A 20,000-nucleotide genomic window follows, 5' to 3' on the forward strand; every position below is an offset into this window, starting at 1 on the left:
AGTACTCAAACTGATCCATGATCCCTGGAATCTGATAAATAGGCAAATTGTGACCTCTTCAGCACATGTTGTTGTTTCTGCGGGGGCTTCTTGCCGATAGTTTAGCTTCACATAGGAGTCTTCTCATTGTTCCTGTACTCACAGGTAACATCAGACATTTTAAATCATTTGATATCATTTTGGCTGAGCAGTCTTTCATTTTCTGCAGTACAACTTTACATGTTTTTCCCTCTATAATCAATGTTTTGAATCAAAGTATGCTGTTCTTCTGAACAATGTCTGGAACGACCCAATTGTCTCAGAGAGAAATGTACAGTACTTCCGTCCTTAAATATGTTTTTTTGAAAATTGCATTTAAAACACGAAATAATTATAAGTCAAGTCAGCTTTATTTATATAGCGCTTTTTACAATTGTCATTGTTACACAGCAGCTGTACAAGCATTGACTATAAGCAAAACCATAAAAGCTTATGCAAGTCAAAACACAGGTCAAATATCAGACACACTATAAATCATATATGCAGTGTTAATGAAATAAGACTATCAAATTCTAGCAGCCCCCCCGGCCAGGCAAACAGTGAAAAACAGTCTGCAAACGGTGGCGAGGAACCCAAAACTCCATTGGAGGAGAAAAAACCTCAGAGGGAGACCAGGCCTAACCAAGGATAAAGAGTTTAGAATTTTCTGTCGTGTCACATACCACTAGGGGTCTCTTCAAGTACCATTAGGTACGGTTACCACAGTAATCATGCAGAACTGTTCAGAAATCATCATCACGTGATTTGTGTTGTTACAGAAGCGAGTGAATCAGAGACGCGTGAGCCGTAGATGAGCGTTACAGAAACACAATGAGAAGACGCTGAGATCATCTCAGCCTCAGGTCATGATGGAGAAGTCTGAGCCCCCCTCCTCGCCCCCCCACTCCCCGTGTCTTAGTCCACCTCACACCAGCCTTCCGGCCGCTGATGATGATGCTGTGAAAGCGGAGGCAGAAACGAGCCGTTCAAAGGCTACGACACCCCTCCGGCAGAGCCCACCTGCATCATCCACAGACTCCGCCCACATCTCCTCCTCCTTGCCATCGACCGCTCTCCATCCCTACATCCCCGTTATTAATCTGGGTCACAGCAAACCCCCCATGCTGCCCCCCCCACTGACGGCCCTGCACCCCGCACCCTCGCTCCCGCACCACCCGGCGGAACTGCGTCTGGCACATCTGTCCTCGCTGTCCTGCACCGGTCCCACCACCGCCCTCCGCCCCCCCCCGTTTCTCCAGACTCACCCCTTTATCAACAGGTGAGAGACCCGAAAGAAACACAGTCACAAGATTCTGTCATGATTCACTGTAAATATGACTTTTCTCTCCATGAAATTATGACAATTACTCATGATGCAAAATGACCCGTGTGCTGAGGTCAAACCTCACACACCAGATCTTTTCATTTCATAAGAGTCATTTCTGATCCATCCACAAACGGTTCATTTGAAGCAGATTATTGAATCAATCGATTGATCCAGTTCACAAATCGGATCATTTATAGTTTGTCATATTGTGGGTTGACCTTAAATGAATGCTCTTTAAAACTCTGCTGAACTCATCAAAGTGCATAAATGATGGTGTGTGTGTTTCATCCTTCATCTGTTTGTTTTCTCTTGTCAGACAGTCTGATGTGTAATGAGAGTGATTGTCATGTCATCACGTCTGTCCATCATCTCAAGTGTTTCTATGGATTTACGTGTCTGCATTTGTTTCTTCTCTTTATGAAGGCTTTTCTGACTCATTTCTCCTCCTCAGCTCCTTTCTCACTCCGTCTGGAGGTTTCGGGATCTTTAGCGGCGCTCATATGAAGAGACGGCCGTCCGCACACTTTGAGTTGGAGCTCAATGAAGGTAAATTTACTTTATTCATGTGAAGTGTGAAGATGTTTTGTTTGTTTACTCGTGTAAGAATCATCATATGATAACTCCGTTAGTTTTAAGCAGGATCTCACATCGTGTCATGTTGGTCTCCTTCAGGTCCTCCTCAGAAGTTGGCTCGCCGTGTTTTCACGAACAGTCGTGAACGTTGGCGGCAGCAAAATGTAAATGGGGCTTTTTCGGAATTGCGCAAACTCATCCCGACTCATCCGCCCGACAAAAAACTCAGTAAGAACGAGATCCTGCGACTGGCCATGAAGTACATCAACTTCCTCGTCAGGCTACTGAACGATCAGGGGAGCGATCGGCCGCGTAAAATAACGCTGGACGCTTCGGTGGAGGGAGAAGATGATGCTGATGCAACGAGAAGCAGAGACTCCACGGACTCCCTGATGCAGCCGACGGCGTCGCCGGGCTCCAGTTGCTATGGCGACACAGATGGTGAGGAGAGCGTCAGGGGGAAACCTAGCAGCACTGGGGTTCAGGAACAGATTCTGGTGGTCACTGCGAGCGACTATCAGTGATGATAAACAACTACAGACCGGAAACTGAAACTATAAATCGATGTTTTTTCTCTGACGGCATCACGTAGTGCTCCTGTTGTTAACGCACAAATCTTTATTTGATGTGTTGACATCAGTCAGTTCTGCATTTGTGTTCCTCTCACACACAGAAGAAGTGCTGATGTGTTAGAAAACGTCTCAGATGAGGAATCAAGTACAACATTGGATATCCTTTAAAGGAAGGGTTCGCCCAGAAATTAAGAAAAGTCTGTCGTCAATTACTCACTCATCGTTGGTTGAATACAGACAAAGATATTTGAACTGTTTGCTTTCCTACACTCTTTAAAATATCTTCTTTTGTGTTCAACAGAACAAAAGAATATTATAAGGTAGTCAATGGGGTCCAATAACTTGTCAGCATTTTGTTCAAATATCTTTCCCTTTGTTTATCAGAACAAATACATTTATACAGATTTGAAACAACTCAAAGGAGTGTAAATGATGACAGAAATGTCATTTTTGGGTGATGTATTCCTTTAACATATCAGTAAAAGATTTAAAGTTACTTAAAGTAGTTTTTTTTTTTTTAAACTGCTTGTTTGTTCTTGTTGACTTAATGTGAATTCAGTCATCAGAATTTCAGCTGTGAATTGGGTTGAAGAGAATATAAGCGTGTGTGTGAACAGAGATAAACCCTGAAGAGAAGCGACATCTGTTTTATGTGTTGACATAAGTGTGAATGAGCTGATATAAACGTGTGTGTGTTAACATGTTGGGCAAGTTACTCTGAAAAAGTTATTTGATATACATATTCAATAGAGTCATTAGATTACTTTAGAAATTACTCTCTCCAAAAAGATTTTATTTAATTATTACTTTCTATATCCTACATCAACTTTGATAAGTCAAGTGATTCAAGGATACAAATGAAACAGCTCTTTTAATTCATTCAAATAAATAACATAAAACTACATATTAACTTCAGGAAAAATAAGAGTTATCCCTTACTTTACTCTTTCAAGGGAGAAGTTGTTAAATTACTTTGTAACTAGTTACACCCAACACTGCATGATATGATTTTTGTTTTGCTGGAAACATCGGTTTATGTAGATTTTGATTCAGTAGAATGTTTGATTTTCTAGTTCAGTGTTTAAGTGTCCACAACTTCAGTTTTATTCATGAAAAAAGATATTTCTGGGTTATATTCTGTATTTCCATTATGACTGTAAATGATCAAATAGTCACCAGGAGTAGAGCTGAGAGAATTATTGATCGGCCACATTTATTTTTGTTCTAACAGACGTTTTTTTATTAAACTTTGTGACTGCTCTTCATTTGATGGATGGTGTCTTTCTTTCTTACTCGAGTGGAAGTGACGCTGTCTGCTTGTGCCAACCTGTTGTGTGATTCGTTTATTCCAAGATTTTTCATCCTGCAGAGTCGTGTCGAGAGTTTGTAAGAGAAGGAAAATTGTGTTAAAAGGTTCGTCCTCCGGCCGGACAGATCCGTGAGAATGGAAGCGAGATGGAAAAACTGTCAGTCACACTAGAGGCTGCTGCAGCTGTGGTAACGTGTGTGTGTGTTTGGGGGGGTCAGAGGTCAAGAGAGTTCACCTGGGGGGGTGATACACTCATTCTGTCAGGAAACACACACAGTTGATGCAGTGTCATCGCTGGCCAAACAGCTTCCTGAACCCACCGGTACAGTTACACAGAGATGGAACGTAGTGAAAACTGCCCCCCTGCACACACACACTCCTGCAGACCGCACGGTGGGAAGGAAAACTTGTGTAACTGTAATTGTGTGTTGAATCACAGGCCTGTGGCGGCTCTGGATGTGTGAGAGGTTTTTCCTCTGATACGGAGGCCACAGTGGGGAGGCTGGTGTGAAGCAATAACCACAGCCCCCCCAACACACAGCAGGGCATTATGGGTACCATACCCCGGCACTGTACTCGAGCACCTGTTTCATCTTTCCTGCAGTGGTTACCACGGTTACGACATCCCTATTGACACTGAGAGACACTTCCTCTACTCACACACAATATACACTTATTACACTATAAAAACTGTCACTTTTGTTAATCAACTTAAATGCGTCTCAGAAATGTGAACTAAATATAAACATTTGCAGAAAACCATTTAATGGTCACACTTCCAAAAAAAGATCAAGACTAAACTCTGTTATGACCTGCACACGTTAAAGTTACTAGACATTTTCTCATCAAAGCATTTCAGTTAATTGTTTTATTTTGTGCAAACTTATAAAACAATGTAGTATAGATTAAATGTACTTTAAGTCATGGTGAATAAAAGTGTCTGCGAAAGGAATAAATAGTAATATTATAAAACAAAAACTTATAAAAAGAATCTTGTGTTTAAAGTTTGTCATTAGAACAAAGCAAAAGCATCAAACATTAAGAATTCAGATACTATTGAGATATTAACACAAACACAATTTAAAATCACAATTGTATTTATGTAAGAAACACTTTTTTTTAAGAAATAAGATTATTATTATAATTAGAGTTTGTACACATTTTATATCGTACATGAGCAACATTTTACAGTTCACATTGATTTGTTCCGACACACTAACATCAGCACATGCTTTCACACTCATCTTTTGCTACTCAGTTTTCTGTTTACTGTACCGCCGCCGTCCAACCTCACAGACGACCGAGCCCAGCGCCGCTCCCACAGCGCCTCCTACAGCTCCGGAGAGAAACACGCCCAGCGCCGCTCCCAGCAGAGCTCCTACAGCTGGAACCTTCGGCACGCGCTTCACACCTGAGCCCGCACTCTCACAGACGGAGCGCAGCAGCGACGGAGATTGTGCGGAGGTGGAGAGGAGCGCCACGGACTCCAGATGGATGTTCTTCCCAGCTGCGAGCTCCTCTTCTTCTTCTGTCTCCTTCAGATCATGCAGAGTGTGGGACAGGTTCTGCTGTCTGTCTCTTCGAATGGTGGAGATCTCCTCTTGTCTCCCACTTCCGGCCTCCCGGTCGAGCGAACTGCTGTAGTAACCTCCTCCGCTCTCTCTCACTGTCTGCTGCACTTTGTCCAGCAGCTCGGTCACGCCACCTCGGTCTCCGCGCCGCAGCACGTGATAGCGGTCGCCGCATTTCTGCACCAGCTCCAGCATCTCTGGGTGGCGGGAGGCGATGTACGCCTCGACCCCCTCCATGCCCACCACCTCCGGCAGCAGGTCAGAGTGCGTGAAGAGGACGAGTGTGTGCCGGCGGACGGCGTCGGGTCCGAACACGCCCTCCAGCGCGCACAGAGACGGCAGCTCAGAGTGGGCGGGTCGGTCGACGGGGACACACATCAGGAAGATGTGTGGACCCGGAGCAGACAGAACTAGACATCTGGAGATCTGCCGTTTGACCTCTTCAGGAGCTCTCTCTGAATCGAACCAGTCTGGTGTGTCAACCACAGACACCTGACAGAGAGAGAGAGAGAGAGAGAGAGAGAGAGAGAGAGATGATGATCTGCATTCGTCTGATGTGTGCCGTGGAGCTCAGTTCAGAAAATAAATCATGTGACACCGACCCGCTGGTTCTGTACAAGCGTTTGGCCTTTCACACACTCCTGAGGCGACGCTGTGACGTCATCAGTGTGTCGTTCGAACACCTCACAGCCCAGAATGATGTTTCCAGCCTCACTCTTCCCAGAACCACGACGGCCCAACAGAATCATCCTCAGCTCAGAATCATTCTGAACATCAGTGGAGGACGAGAATGTTTCACTGCCGTCCACAACCTTTCTAATACTGTGATGAACTGAAGGACAAACATCAATGTTACACAATCACAGACAGACAAATCATTTGCTCCATATGATCAAATTGTGTTGTGTTTTTACATTCGAGAACAAACTTGAAGATCACAAATGTTGTTAAATCACATCCGTGTTTCTGATGGATGTCACAGCATCACAGACTCAAAGCAAAACCTACGCAAGCATATCTCAATGAGCAGCGTGTGAAATGAATCGACTCACTGGTGTTGATGAAGTTTTGGTTGTTGTGAGTCTCCGACACCTCCAGTATGTTATTGAGAATAGCGCCCTCTGCAGACACAAACACACACCATCAGAATGTATGTCACCTGTTTGATGGAATTTTGTTTATATGTGAACTTCAGACCTCTGTTGAGTTTGAAACTGGAGCTTCTCTCCAGCGGCGAGTGTGTCATCTGTGTTTGATCACTCTCACGTCGCTGCGAGTGAAGCACGTTGACCAACTGCGTCTCAATCATCGCATCACTTCCTGTTTCCTCAGTGCTGTCACTCTGATCTATGAGTCTGTTCCATGATCTTGTTCCTGTAGCATTGAGCTTCGGCTGGGATTTCTCCAGCATCTCCTGGTCTGTGTTCAGGGTGAATCCTCCGTTCATCTCAATCATCTTCTCCACCTGAGCAACAGATCACACACATCAGATCTGAATTCACATGACGCTCTTTTCTCTCAGAAGTGACTGTGGCTTCTACGACACACATGCTTACCTTCCTGAAAACCTTTCTAAACGTTCCATTAACAATTTAAGAATAAGAGAAATTACTGAACATTACTGCAAGAACATTTAGAGAACATTCATGAGCTGAAGTACAATATGGATCTTTACTGTACATGAATGTGAGTGTGAAGACATTTCTCCTGAAGACTGTCGGCGTTGGATTAGATATTCATAAAGTGAATTCATAAAGTGGTGATTCTAGATAAAATACTGATTCATTCAAACTCCCAAAATACAAGTGAATCATTTCTGTAACGCTGCCTGTTGTTGGTGTTTTTTAGGTCAGTGTGTTATGAATGAAATGTGTGTTTTCTGAATGAGAATTATTGCTAGTGTTATGTTGGAATGAGCTTGATGAAGAGTGAGTTCTGGAGTCATGTTGGTAATGCAGTGATGTGTGTGTTGTGTCAGGGGCTATTTTTATTCTGTCCATTCTGAAAGACACTATTAGCTGAGAAATGATCCACTTCACCTTTAAATGACAGACAGAATGAGATTCAGTATGACCCGTCGGATCAGATGTAGATCTCTTTCATCATTTACACAATCAGGCCTCAAGATCAGTCCTGGAGCCGGTTGCATAAACTCCTTAGACGAGTCTTACAAGTTAGTCGTCTAATTATTTTCTTCAAGACCCATCAGTTACATAAAAGGTAAATTGGTCAAATTGAAATCTTAAAAGCACGGCTAATAGCCCTAACTAATTGATAATTGCTAGATAGTGAAACACAATTTTAACTTAGCGGAAAATTTTAAGCAACTGGCCCTTGAATAAAAACTGATGCTGAATAAGACTGAATACATATTCTGTAGCCCCGCCCCCTCAGCCTCACCTCTTCCAGAAGCGTGATGACCTGCTGTCTGTCGTGAGGTTTGCGGTTGTTGATCACATGACAGCGACCGTGACATCTCCTCAGCACCTCCTGAAGCCCCTCCTCCTGTCTCAGGTACTCGTGCAGACTGCGGCTCATCAGGTAATCTCCACAGGTGAGCAGCACCAACGTGTGATGGAGCACCGACCGGCCGAACATCTGCTCCAGCTGATCCGGGATCTTCTGCTCCATCTCTGTGAACTCACCGACAGGAATCAGAATGAGGAAGACGAGAGGCCCCGGAGCGCTCAGATCGATGGCCCGCCGCGTCTCCATCTGAATGTCAGCCTCCACCTGCCCACCTCTCCAGTACCAGCGAGGGGTCTCCACCACGCTCAACCTCCGGCCCTCGGACAGAGCTCGCCATACCTGACACTCACGTGAAGAGGTTGAAGGTCTCAGATGTGAACTTTGACCCAACAGTGTGTCAGTGGTGAGAGTCTTTCCACAGCTAATACTGCCCACCAACACCAAACAGAGATCAGACACTGAAACACACACAACACTGTTCATCAGAGATCAGACACTGAAACGCACACAACACTGTTCATCAGAGATCAGACACTGAAACACACACAACACTGTTCATCAGAGATAAGACACTGACACACGCACAACACTGTTCATCAGAGATCAGACACTGACACACGCAACACTGTTCATCAGACACTGACACACGCACAACACTGTTCATCAGAGATCAGACACTGAAACACGCAACACTGTTCATCAGAGATCAGACACTGACACACGCACAACACTGTTCATCAGAGATCAGACACTGACACACGCACAACACTGTTCATCAGAGATCAGACACTGAAACACGCACAACACTGTTCATCAGAGATCAGACACTGACACACGCACAACACTGTTCATCAGAGATCAGACACTGAAACACGCAACACTGTTCATCAGAGATCAGACACTGACACACGCAACACTGTTCATCAGAGATCAGACACTGACACACACAACACTGTTCATCAGAGATAAGACACTGACACACGCACAACACTGTTCATCAGAGATCAGACACTGAAACACGCAACACTGTTCATCAGAGATCAGACACTGAAACGCACACAACACTGTTCATCAGAGATCAGACACTGAAACACGCACAACACTGTTCATCAGAGATAAGACACTGACACACGCACAACACTGTTCATCAGAGATCAGACACTGAAACACGCAACACTGTTCATCAGAGATCAGACACTGACACACGCAACACTGTTCATCAGAGATCAGACACTGAAACGCGCACAACACTGTTCATCAGAGATCAGTCACTGAAACACGCACAACACTGTTCATCAGAGATCAGACACTGAAACACGCACAACACTGTTCATCAGAGATCAGACACTGAAACACGCAACCCTGTTCATCAGAGATCAGACACTGAAACGCGCAACACTGTTCATCAGAGATCAGACACTGAAACGCGCACAACACTGTTCATCAGAGATCAGACACTGAAACACACACAACACTGTTCATCAGAGATCAGACACTGAAACGCACACAACACTGTTCATCAGAGATCAGACACTGAAACGCACACAACACTGTTCATCAGAGATCAGACACTGAAACGCACACAACACTGTTCATCAGAGATCAGACACTGAAACGCACACAACACTGTTCATCAGAGATCAGACACTGAAACGCGCACAACACTGTTCATCAGAGATCAGACACTGAAACACGCACAACACTGTTCATCAGAGATCAGACACTGAAACACACACAACACTGTTCATCAGAGATCAGTCACTGAAACACACACAACACTGTTCATCAGAGATCAGACACTGAAACGCACACAACACTGTTCATCAGAGATCAGTCACTGAAACACGCACAACACTGTTCATCAGAGATCAGACACTGAAACACACACAACACTGTTCATCAGAGATCAGTCACTGAAACACGCACAACACTGTTCATCAGAGATCAGACACTGAAACACGCAACACTGTTCATCAGAGATCAGTCACTGAAACGCACGCAACACTGTTCATCAGAGATCAGTCACTGAAACACGCAACACTGTTCATCAGAGATCAGACACTGAAACACGCACAACACTGTTCATCAGAGATCAGTCACTGAAACACGCACAACACTGTTCATCAGAGATCAGACACTGAAACGCACACAACACTGTTCATCAGAGATCAGTCACTGAAACACGCACAACACTGTTCATCAGAGATCAGACACTGAAACGCACACAACACTGTTCATCAGAGATCAGACACGCAACACTGTTCATCAGAGATCAGTCACTGAAACACGCAACACTGTTCATCAGAGATCAGACACTGAAACGCGCACAACACTGTTCATCAGAGATCAGACACTGAAACACACACAACACTGTTCATCAGAGATCAGACACTGAAACACGCACAACACTGTTCATCAGAGATCAGACACTGAAACACGCACAACACTGTTCATCAGAGATCAGTCACTGAAACACGCACAACACTGTTCATCAGAGATCAGTCACTGAAACACACACAACACTGTTCATCAGAGATCAGTCACTGAAACACGCACAACACTGTTCATCAGAGATCAGACACTGAAACGCACACAACACTGTTCATCAGAGATCAGACACTGAAACGCGCACAACACTGTTCATCAGAGATCAGTCACTGAAACACGCACAACACTGTTCATCAGAGATCAGTCACTGAAACACGCACAACACTGTTCATCAGAGATCAGACACTGAAACGCACACAACACTGTTCATCAGAGATCAGACACTGAAACGCGCACAACACTGTTCATCAGAGATCAGTCACTGAAACACGCACAACACTGTTCATCAGAGATCAGACACTGAAACACGCAACACTGTTCATCAGAGATCAGACACGCAACACTGTTCATCAGAGATCAGTCACTGAAACACGCAACACTGTTCATCAGAGATCAGTCACTGAAACGCACACAACACTGTTCATCAGAGATCAGTCACTGAAACACGCACAACACTGTTCATCAGAGATCAGACACTGAAACACGCAACACTGTTCATCAGAGATCAGTCACTGAAACGCACGCAACACTGTTCATCAGAGATCAGTCACTGAAACACGCAACACTGTTCATCAGAGATCAGTCACTGAAACACGCAACACTGTTCATCAGAGATCAGTCACTGAAACACGCACAACACTGTTCATCAGAGATCAGACACTGAAACGCACACAACACTGTTCATCAGAGATCAGACACTGAAACGCGCACAACACTGTTCATCAGAGATCAGTCACTGAAACACGCACAACACTGTTCATCAGAGATCAGACACTGAAACACGCAACACTGTTCATCAGAGATCAGACACGCAACACTGTTCATCAGAGATCAGTCACTGAAACACGCAACACTGTTCATCAGAGATCAGTCACTGAAACGCACACAACACTGTTCATCAGAGATCAGTCACTGACACACGCACAACACTGTTCATCAGAGATCAGACACTGAAACACGCACAACACTGTTCATCAGAGATCAGACACTGAAACGCACACAACACTGTTCATCAGAGATCAGACACTGAAACACACACAACACTGTTCATCAGAGATCAGTCACTGAAACACGCACAACACTGTTCATCAGAGATCAGTCACTGAAACACGCACAACACTGTTCATCAGAGATCAGACACTGAAACGCACACAACACTGTTCATCAGAGATCAGACACTGAAACGCACACAACACTGTTCATCAGAGATCAGACACTGAAACACGCACAACACTGTTCATCAGAGATCAGACACTGACACACGCAACACTGTTCATCAGAGATCAGACACTGAAACACGCAACACTGTTCATCAGAGATCAGACACTGAAACACGCACAACACTGTTCATCAGAGATCAGTCACTGAAACACACACAACACTGTTCATCAGAGATCAGACACTGAAACGCGCACAACACTGTTCATCAGAGATCAGTCACTGAAACACACACAACACTGTTCATCAGAGATCAGACACTGAAACGCGCACAACACTGTTCATCAGAGATCAGACACTGAAACGCCCACAACACTGTTCATCAGAGATCAGACACTGAAACGCACACAACACTGTTCATCAGAGATCAGTCACTGAAACACGCACAACACTGTTCATCAGAGATCAGTCACTGAAACACGCGCAACACTGTTCATCAGAGATCAGACACTGAAACGCCCACAACACTGTTCATCAGAGATCAGACACTGAAACGCACACAACACTGTTCATCAGAGATCAGACACTGAAACGCGCACAACACTGTTCATCAGAGATCAGACACTGAAACGCGCACAACACTGTTCATCAGAGATCAGACACTGAAACGCACACAACACTGTTCATCAGAGATCAGACACTGAAACGCACGCAACACTGTTCATCAGAGATCAGACACTGAAACGCACGCAACACTTTTCATCAGAGATCAGTCACTGAAACGCACAACACTGTTCATCAGAGATCAGACACTGAAACGCACACAACACTGTTCATCAGAGATCAGACACTGAAACGCACGCAACACTTTTCATCAGAGATCAGTCACTGAAACGCACAACACTGTTCATCAGAGATCAGACACTGAAACGCGCACAACACTGTTCATCAGAGATCAGACACGCAACACTGTTCATCAGAGATCAGTCACTGAAACACACACAACACTGTTCATCAGAGATCAGACACTGAAACACACACAACACTGTTCATCAGAGATCAGACACTGAAACGCACAACACTGTTCATCAGAGATCAGACACTGAAACGCACACAACACTGTTCATCAGAGATCAGTCACTGAAACACGCACAACACTGTTCATCAGAGATCAGACACTGAAACGCACACAACACTGTTCATCAGAGATCAGACACTGAAACGCGCACAACACTGTTCATCAGAGATCAGTCACTGAAACACACACAACACTGTTCATCAGAGATCAGTCACTGAAACACGCACAACACTGTTCATCAGAGATCAGACACTGAAACGCACACAACACTGTTCATCAGAGATCAGACACTGAAACACACACAACACTGTTCATCAGAGATCAGACACTGAAACGCACACAACACTGTTCATCAGAGATCAGACACTGAAACGCACACAACACTGTTCATCAGAGATCAGACACTGAAACGCGCACAACACTGTTCATCAGAGATCAGTCACTGAAACGCACACAACACTGTTCATCAGAGATCAGACACTGAAACGCGCACAACACTGTTCATCAGAGATCAGTCACTGAAACACGCACAACACTGTTCATCAGAGATCAGACACTGAAACACGCAACACTGTTCATCAGAGATCAGACACTGAAACGCACACAACACTGTTCATCAGAGATCAGACACTGAAACACGCAACACTGTTCATCAGAGATCAGTCACTGAAACACGCACAACACTGTTCATCAGAGATCAGACACTGAAACGCACACAACACTGTTCATCAGAGATCAGTCACTGAAACACGCACAACACTGTTCATCAGAGATCAGTCACTGAAACACACACAACACTGTTCATCAGAGATCAGTCACTGAAACACGCACAACACTGTTCATCAGAGATCAGACACTGAAACGCACACAACACTGTTCATCAGAGATCAGACACTGAAACACACACAACACTGTTCATCAGAGATCAGACACTGAAACGCACACAACACTGTTCATCAGAGATCAGACACTGAAACGCACACAACACTGTTCATCAGAGATCAGACACTGAAACGCGCACAACACTGTTCATCAGAGATCAGTCACTGAAACGCACACAACACTGTTCATCAGAGATCAGACACTGAAACGCGCACAACACTGTTCATCAGAGATCAGTCACTGAAACACGCACAACACTGTTCATCAGAGATCAGACACTGAAACACACACAACACTGTTCATCAGAGATCAGTCACTGAAACACACACAACACTGTTCATCAGAGATCAGACACTGAAACGCACACAACACTGTTCATCAGAGATCAGTCACTGAAACACGCACAACACTGTTCATCAGAGATCAGTCACTGAAACACGCACAACACTGTTCATCAGAGATCAGACACTGAAACGCACACAACACTGTTCATCAGAGATCAGACACTGAAACGCACACAACACTGTTCATCAGAGATCAGTCACTGAAACACACACAACACTGTTCATCAGAGATCAGACACTGAAACGCACACAACACTGTTCATCAGACACTGACACACGCACAACACTGTTCATCAGAGATCAGACACTGAAACACGCAACACTGTTCATCAGACACTGACACACGCACAACACTGTTCATCAGAGATCAGACACTGAAACACGCAACACTGTTCATCAGACACTGACACACGCACAACACTGTTCATCAGAGATCAGACACTGACACGCACACAAAGTTCAGCAAAAATAATACGATAAATATGAAAGTGATCTTTTTGTCAGATATGGTGACACATACCCGAAATGTGACCTCTGCATTTAACCCGTCCAGAGAGTAGTGAACACACGTACACCCAGAGCAGTGGGCAGCTATCACTGCAGCGACCAAGAAGGGGTCAGGTGCCTTACTCAAGGGCACCTCAGTCGTTACCCGCCAGCCCTGAGGATCCAACAGGTCCGACTCTCTAAACATTAGGCCACGACTGCTTTACATATATAAATATATATATATTGACCACAAAATGAATCACTTACTATTCAAGAGATGTTACTTTCTTACATGGGACTTAACATGTTGCAGCTTTAAGAGACCATCCATCATTAAAGAAATTTTTATGTCAAATTTCATCGGTTCTTGTGTCTCAACGTCAAATGTGTGTTTTGCACTTGAACACCAATGAGATTCAGATTTATGGATGTGAGACCATATTCGAGGTGACATGCTGATCTGTATGTTGATCACTAAAGAAAAATTTAAATATTAAAGTTTCCATTCACAAACATATGCTTTCCCTTCAGAAGACATTGAAGCCAACATAGTTGTTTGGATTACTTAAATGATAAGTCTCATATAGAAAGACTAGATTTTGATATATATATATATATATATGTATTAGTTTGTGTTCAGCTGAAGAAAATCATTTACAAAGTGAAATCACATCCAGTCTGAAGTTCAACAGACTGATTCATTTGAAAACTGAGATTCAATTTTTTATACTTGCAGTCGCAACCAGCAACAGCCAAATTGTAAAATAATAAGATTTTATGTTTTCGTATATTTTATTTCCAGATGTCATGCGCAACCCATTGATTCAGAAACTGTCAATTCATTCCATGAAATCGATACTAATCGCAAGAAAGTTTGCACAATGTAACACAAAAAATGATTATGTAATGATTAATTTTAATATTCTTTATTTTCACATGCCTCTATTCTAAAATATGTTTACAGATACTTTGTTCTGCAGCTTGTAAAGTGCTTCAGAAATAACATGAAATCTAACAAATATTTAATGGTAAAAAGGAAACAAGAGCTGGAATGAAAATGTTGAAACAAGTTCTACATAAACTGTGTAGAGAATCAGTGATTGTTCTGTGTGACACTGATCTCAAACACTCACACGTCAGTCCAGTTCAACAACATTCAGCCACACACACGTCTGGTTTATTATCTCTGTGGGGACAGGCCATAGGTGTAATGATTTGTATACTGTACAAACTGTATATTTTATCCTCTAAACCTAAAGATCGTAGAAAACTTTGTTTTTTTTTAAATATTATTCTGTACAATTTATCATTTTTGCCCATGGGATCTCAATTTTGGTCCCCACAGTGACACAGGTCCCCATGAGTTGGTGTGTATTTAGGTCCTATAAAAACAAGGCCACACACACACGCGCGCGCGCGCATTTATTTCAGAAACATCTGAAATAAATTCCTTAATGTGTGAGACACCTGAAGCAGCACACTCTCCACAAAACATGAAACACTTCAAGAACACAAGACGTCATCATCACATTATAAGATCTTACCCTGAGAAGAGAAATCCATGGTGCTGTCTGTCCGCTCATATGTCTCTGTCTGATCAGATTGTCCCCCCGCGTCTCTCTCTCTCTCTCTCCCCCTGTCACTCTTGCTCAGCGTGCTCATGAATGCAGCTCTGGGTGGTGGAGACGCGCTCCATACATGTGAATCACATCCATGTAACCGCACCTAGACCAACCCAACCTGCAGCCGCACACCACCGAGGGTGTGTCAGTTTCACCTGAGCGCATATAATCTGATGAATGTGAAATATTCACAACATAAAAGAAAGATGGATCTACAACTATTTCAAACAAGGAAAAGACTAAATAACAAAGTCAAGAGAAGCAGACCAACCCAGAGTTAAAAGAGCATATTAAAATCAATTTTATTGGAAGAAAACAAAACAGAAACGCAACAGAAATATAAAATCAAAGATCAGGTAAAAATGGAGCGTAGCAGATTAAAAGTTGAAGTGTCTGTAAATGTATCCAGTGCAAATCTGCGCTTGAGTCCAGAGGTGTTCATCCATCAGTAGAGCAGCCGCGTGAGGTGCGAGCGATCTGTTATAAACCCGGCATCACGTATGCGATGTTATCTAGAGTGTTTGACTGACACACACACACACACACACACACAAAATGGTGTACATCACTCTGCTCATCAGCAATATTTATCATTATGTTAAATGTCAATTCAATACCAGCAGCTGATGTGGACATCCGTTGAGTTCTGACACCTGTGTGGTGAGACAAACCAAAGGACCCAGAGCACACAGAACAGAGTCCAACAGAACCGACAGAGAGCCCGACACAGTCACCATCCCCTGCAATACACACAGGACAGAAAACATCTGATGCTGACCGAACACAGCCACATCACGCAGACAGACAGCGTCACTGGAACCAATGAGTTCTTTACCTCAGTCTCCTGCAGTCTGCGCCCAATCAGAGACAGAGATTCACCCAGCAGCTGCAGGTGAGCAGCCGCATCAATGGGATCCACATCAGGGTCTCTGAGAGGCAACACAGATCCATTCTGGACCGGAGCGACCGCTGTGTCCTGTCTCTTCAGCGCAATGCCTCCCCCTACAGGTGGATGATGATCTGATCGACAAACGGTGACATCATCAACACGTCAGCCCGCGGCTGGTCTTTAACGTTGAAAGCGTGAGATGGCTGACCTTTAGGCTTGTTGCTGTCTTTGTGGTGTCTTTGAGATGCTGTTTGATGCTGTTTGACAGCGTCTGCTTTCATCTGTTTCCGCTGGAGATACTCGGATCTCTCTCGCCACACCTGAGAATCATCAAAGCGTGAGCAGAACGCCAGCTATGGCACCTCACACACCTTATGTGATGTTACGATGATGTTGGGCACCTGTTTGTCTCCCTCGGGCAGCTGCTTCCAGGCATCTGCCAAACGTTTACTCAAATCACCGAAATCTGAATCAACAACATCATCACAGATCTCAGACGCAGCATTGTGTGTTCTGTGCACGGTGCACATTTTAAACAACAACACTGACATGCTGAGCACAAACATAAGCAGACTAGACCGTTTTCGGTTTTAAAACTTGGGTGTTGCTTCGAACTTCCATTTATCCACAGAAGAAGAAGAAAACTCACCGAGCCCCGGCTCCTCCTCTAGAATACTGTTTCTGTACTCCTTATAAAAGATCTGATATGCTGTCAAAACCTTCTTCTTCTGAAAGACAGTTAGAGGGCACGTTCAGTGCTAGACATCTCTCGGTTCATCTGCTGCTGTGCCTCACATGATTCTGCTCACCTTTTTGTCTTTGCTCTTGCGTTTGCCTCCTTCTTGTCTCTTCTTTTTCTCCTCACGCCTGTGATGACCTGCAGAGTGCACGCTTCGTTCTGCGTTGCCGTAGGCTGAGACGGAAGGTGCAAGGTGAGAACGGAGCGACGGCGCTCAAACAAACAGATGTGATGATGATCGTACCTGCTGCAGTTTTACTGCTGTGCTTCTTTTCACGGTGTCTATCCTTCTTTTTCTTGATCTTCTTGCTTTTCTTCTTCTTCTTGATGTGGGTCGACATCTCGTGGATCATGAGCTTCCCACAACTGCTGCCATCTGGAGACGATGATCCGCTGCTGTCGGCTGCAAAATCCTGACATCCGCCGTAATGCCCTGACACGCAGAAAGACAATGACAATGCATGAGCGCATGTAAGCATTTCTTCCGGACAGAATAATGAACCGATGCATGAAGGTCTCCACACCTTCCAGCTCCACCTCCTCGCCCACCACGGGCAGACCCTCTCGCACCACCTGCGGCTGCTTTCTGGATGAGGAGGCATTTCTCATCTCTTTCCTGCGCTCCTTTGATGGGGAGAGAGAGGGGTACGGTGATTCCGTGGCCGCGGCCGTCGGGGAGGTGATGGCCTGCAGGAGACCCATGGCTGTCTGAGGAGACGTCGACAGGTCAGGTGATGACAGCAGTGACCGATGACTCTCTGAAGACACTTTCTGCTTTTTGTGGTGAGATCCCGAGCTGTGATCTACACGAGAGACACATGAACAGTTGTTTAACATAAACTTCACCCAAACATGTGCACGTGTCAAGTTCTGTAAATCACATGTTCTCCATTCAAATGTAAATTGGGATGATTCCTCAGTGTTATCATCACTCACCTTTATAGAAATAATCGTCATGTTTCTTTTTCTTCTTGTGAATATCACTGCTTGTGTAGAAGTCTTGAGACTCCTGTGAAGAACACACTTGAGTTTCTCTGTTGTTATTACACACAGCTTTGTGTGGGGATGATGATGATGATGATGAAGGTCATGATCAGTTACCTTCAGTCGTTTCTTGGAGGATTTTCTGACCTCTGCATCAATCATTTCTTCTTCTCTCAACAGGTCTTTATAAGATCTTCTCTTCTCCCTCTGACTGCGACCAGCGACCAGACTGACCTCACTCTCCATCTACACAAAACACACACATAACATTCCAAAAGAGAAACTGTGTGTCTTACTGAGCTTTGAACGCGTAGTTAAGACATTGCGTGAGCATTTATAACGCGTATGAGTTCGTGTTTATTGTGTGTGCACGTATGCGTGTGTTGTTTGTTTATCTCCGCTAACACGCTAGCCGGCTCCACTTAATACTAGCGCATAATTCATGGAAGATAAAAGTTCTTTCTCTGATAAACACCATTTAAACGCGTTTACATTTATATCAGTAATGAACCATAATTTGATTTACTAACACGCTTCATTGGTTTTACCTTTATTAAACATCAAGCGCCTCTTGTCGTCATCTTGGGGTTAGTTTCTCGTAGGACGACCTATTCGCGCTCGCCGGCGCCTCTAGCGGACGGGCGGAGGACAGCTGCGCATGCGCATTGTAAAAGTATGAGTCGACGGGCTGGTTCTGTTGGGAAATACTTGATGTGTTTTAGATTCGATTGCTCTTGATTTGCATCAAATTATTAAACTGCGAGGAACTAAATCTGCCAGTAATGTCCTAAATGTAAACATTTTCTATAGGAATCAGTTTGTGTTGTATTTGTAGTAAAAACATAATAAACATGATGTTACCATCGGCTCGTTATTGTTTCTATTGTTTAGTATTAAGTATGTTTAGTATTAAGTATGTTTAAGTATGGTGTTGTTTAAGTATGCTGTTGTTTAAGTATGGTGTTGTTTAAGTATGGTGTTGTTTAAGTATGCTGTTGTTTAAGTATGGTGTTGTTTATGTATGGTGTTGTTTAAGTATGCTGTTGTTTAAGTATGGTGTTGTTTAAGTATGCTGTTGTTTATGTATGGTGTTGTTTAAGTATGCTGTTGTTTAAGTATGGTGTTGTTTAAGTATGGTGTTGTTAAAGTATGCTGTTGTTTAAGTATGGTGTTGTTTATGTATGGTGTTGTTTAAGTATGGTGTTGTTTAAGTATGGTGTTGTTTAAGTATGCTGTTGTTTAAGTATGGTGTTGTTTAAGTATGGTGTTGTTAAAGTATGCTGTTGTTTAAGTATGGTGTTGTTTAAGTATGGTGTTGTTTAAGTATGGTGTTGTTTAAGTATGCTGTTGTTTAAGTATGGTGTTGTTTATGTATGGTGTTGTTTAAGTATGCTGTTGTTTAAGTATGGTGTTGTTTAAGTATGCTGTT

General features: G+C 43.8%; 3 protein-coding genes across 3 annotated transcripts; 1 reads left to right on the top strand and 2 right to left on the bottom strand.

Moving 5' to 3' along the window:
- The first annotated feature begins 796 nt into the window (after nt 1-796).
- On the top strand, nt 797-4,579 carry lyl1 (LYL1 basic helix-loop-helix family member). The gene is made up of 3 exons (XM_079460253.1): nt 797-1,297; nt 1,797-1,891; nt 2,018-4,579. Exons 1-3 carry the CDS (start codon nt 885-887, stop codon nt 2,440-2,442), a joined length of 933 nt encoding a protein of 310 aa, XP_079316379.1. The 5' UTR covers nt 797-884; the 3' UTR covers nt 2,443-4,579.
- On the bottom strand, nt 3,010-16,085 carry LOC306896351 (GTPase IMAP family member 8). Its single transcript, XM_079460251.1, has 6 exons — nt 15,882-16,085; nt 7,771-8,297; nt 6,568-6,835; nt 6,423-6,491; nt 5,973-6,202; nt 3,010-5,862 (listed from the first exon to the last, which is right to left on the bottom strand). Exons 1-6 carry the CDS (start codon nt 15,997-15,999, stop codon nt 5,050-5,052), a joined length of 2,025 nt encoding a protein of 674 aa, XP_079316377.1. The 5' UTR covers nt 16,000-16,085; the 3' UTR covers nt 3,010-5,049.
- Nucleotides 16,086-16,236: 151 nt separating this feature from the next.
- hmgxb4b (HMG box domain containing 4b) lies at nt 16,237-19,206 on the bottom strand. Its single transcript, XM_079460252.1, has 12 exons — nt 19,120-19,206; nt 18,689-18,817; nt 18,524-18,596; nt 18,112-18,390; nt 17,832-18,020; nt 17,658-17,761; nt 17,498-17,576; nt 17,250-17,314; nt 17,057-17,168; nt 16,795-16,979; nt 16,577-16,699; nt 16,237-16,484 (listed from the first exon to the last, which is right to left on the bottom strand). Exons 2-12 carry the CDS (start codon nt 18,815-18,817, stop codon nt 16,440-16,442), a joined length of 1,383 nt encoding a protein of 460 aa, XP_079316378.1. The 5' UTR covers nt 19,120-19,206; the 3' UTR covers nt 16,237-16,439.
- Nucleotides 19,207-20,000: the final 794 nt, after the last annotated feature.

This window comes from Barbatula barbatula, assembly GCF_947034865.1.
Source record: "Barbatula barbatula genome assembly, chromosome: 7".
Taxonomy (NCBI): domain Eukaryota; kingdom Metazoa; phylum Chordata; class Actinopteri; order Cypriniformes; family Nemacheilidae; genus Barbatula; species Barbatula barbatula.

Coding starts and splice junctions, on each gene's coding strand:
- lyl1 (XM_079460253.1), top strand. CDS start 885: ATGATGGAGAAGTCTGAGCCCCCCTCCTCGCCCCCCCACTCCCCGTGT. Junction 1,298..1,796: donor ACTCACCCCTTTATCAACAG/GTGAGAGACCCG, acceptor TCTCCTCCTCAG/CTCCTTTCTCACTCCGTCTG. Junction 1,892..2,017: donor TGAGTTGGAGCTCAATGAAG/GTAAATTTACTT, acceptor GGTCTCCTTCAG/GTCCTCCTCAGAAGTTGGCT.
- LOC306896351 (XM_079460251.1), bottom strand. CDS start 15,999: ATGAGCACGCTGAGCAAGAGTGACAGGGGGAGAGAGAGAGAGAGAGAC. Junction 6,836..7,770: donor TCATCACGCTTCTGGAAGAG/GTGAGGCTGAGG, acceptor TCTGTTGCTCAG/GTGGAGAAGATGATTGAGAT. Junction 5,863..5,972: donor CGCTTGTACAGAACCAGCGG/GTCGGTGTCACA, acceptor TCTCTCTGTCAG/GTGTCTGTGGTTGACACACC.
- hmgxb4b (XM_079460252.1), bottom strand. CDS start 18,817: ATGGAGAGTGAGGTCAGTCTGGTCGCTGGTCGCAGTCAGAGGGAGAAG. Junction 18,021..18,111: donor CGAGGAGGTGGAGCTGGAAG/GTGTGGAGACCT, acceptor TCTGCGTGTCAG/GGCATTACGGCGGATGTCAG. Junction 17,577..17,657: donor GCAAGAGCAAAGACAAAAAG/GTGAGCAGAATC, acceptor ACTGTCTTTCAG/AAGAAGAAGGTTTTGACAGC.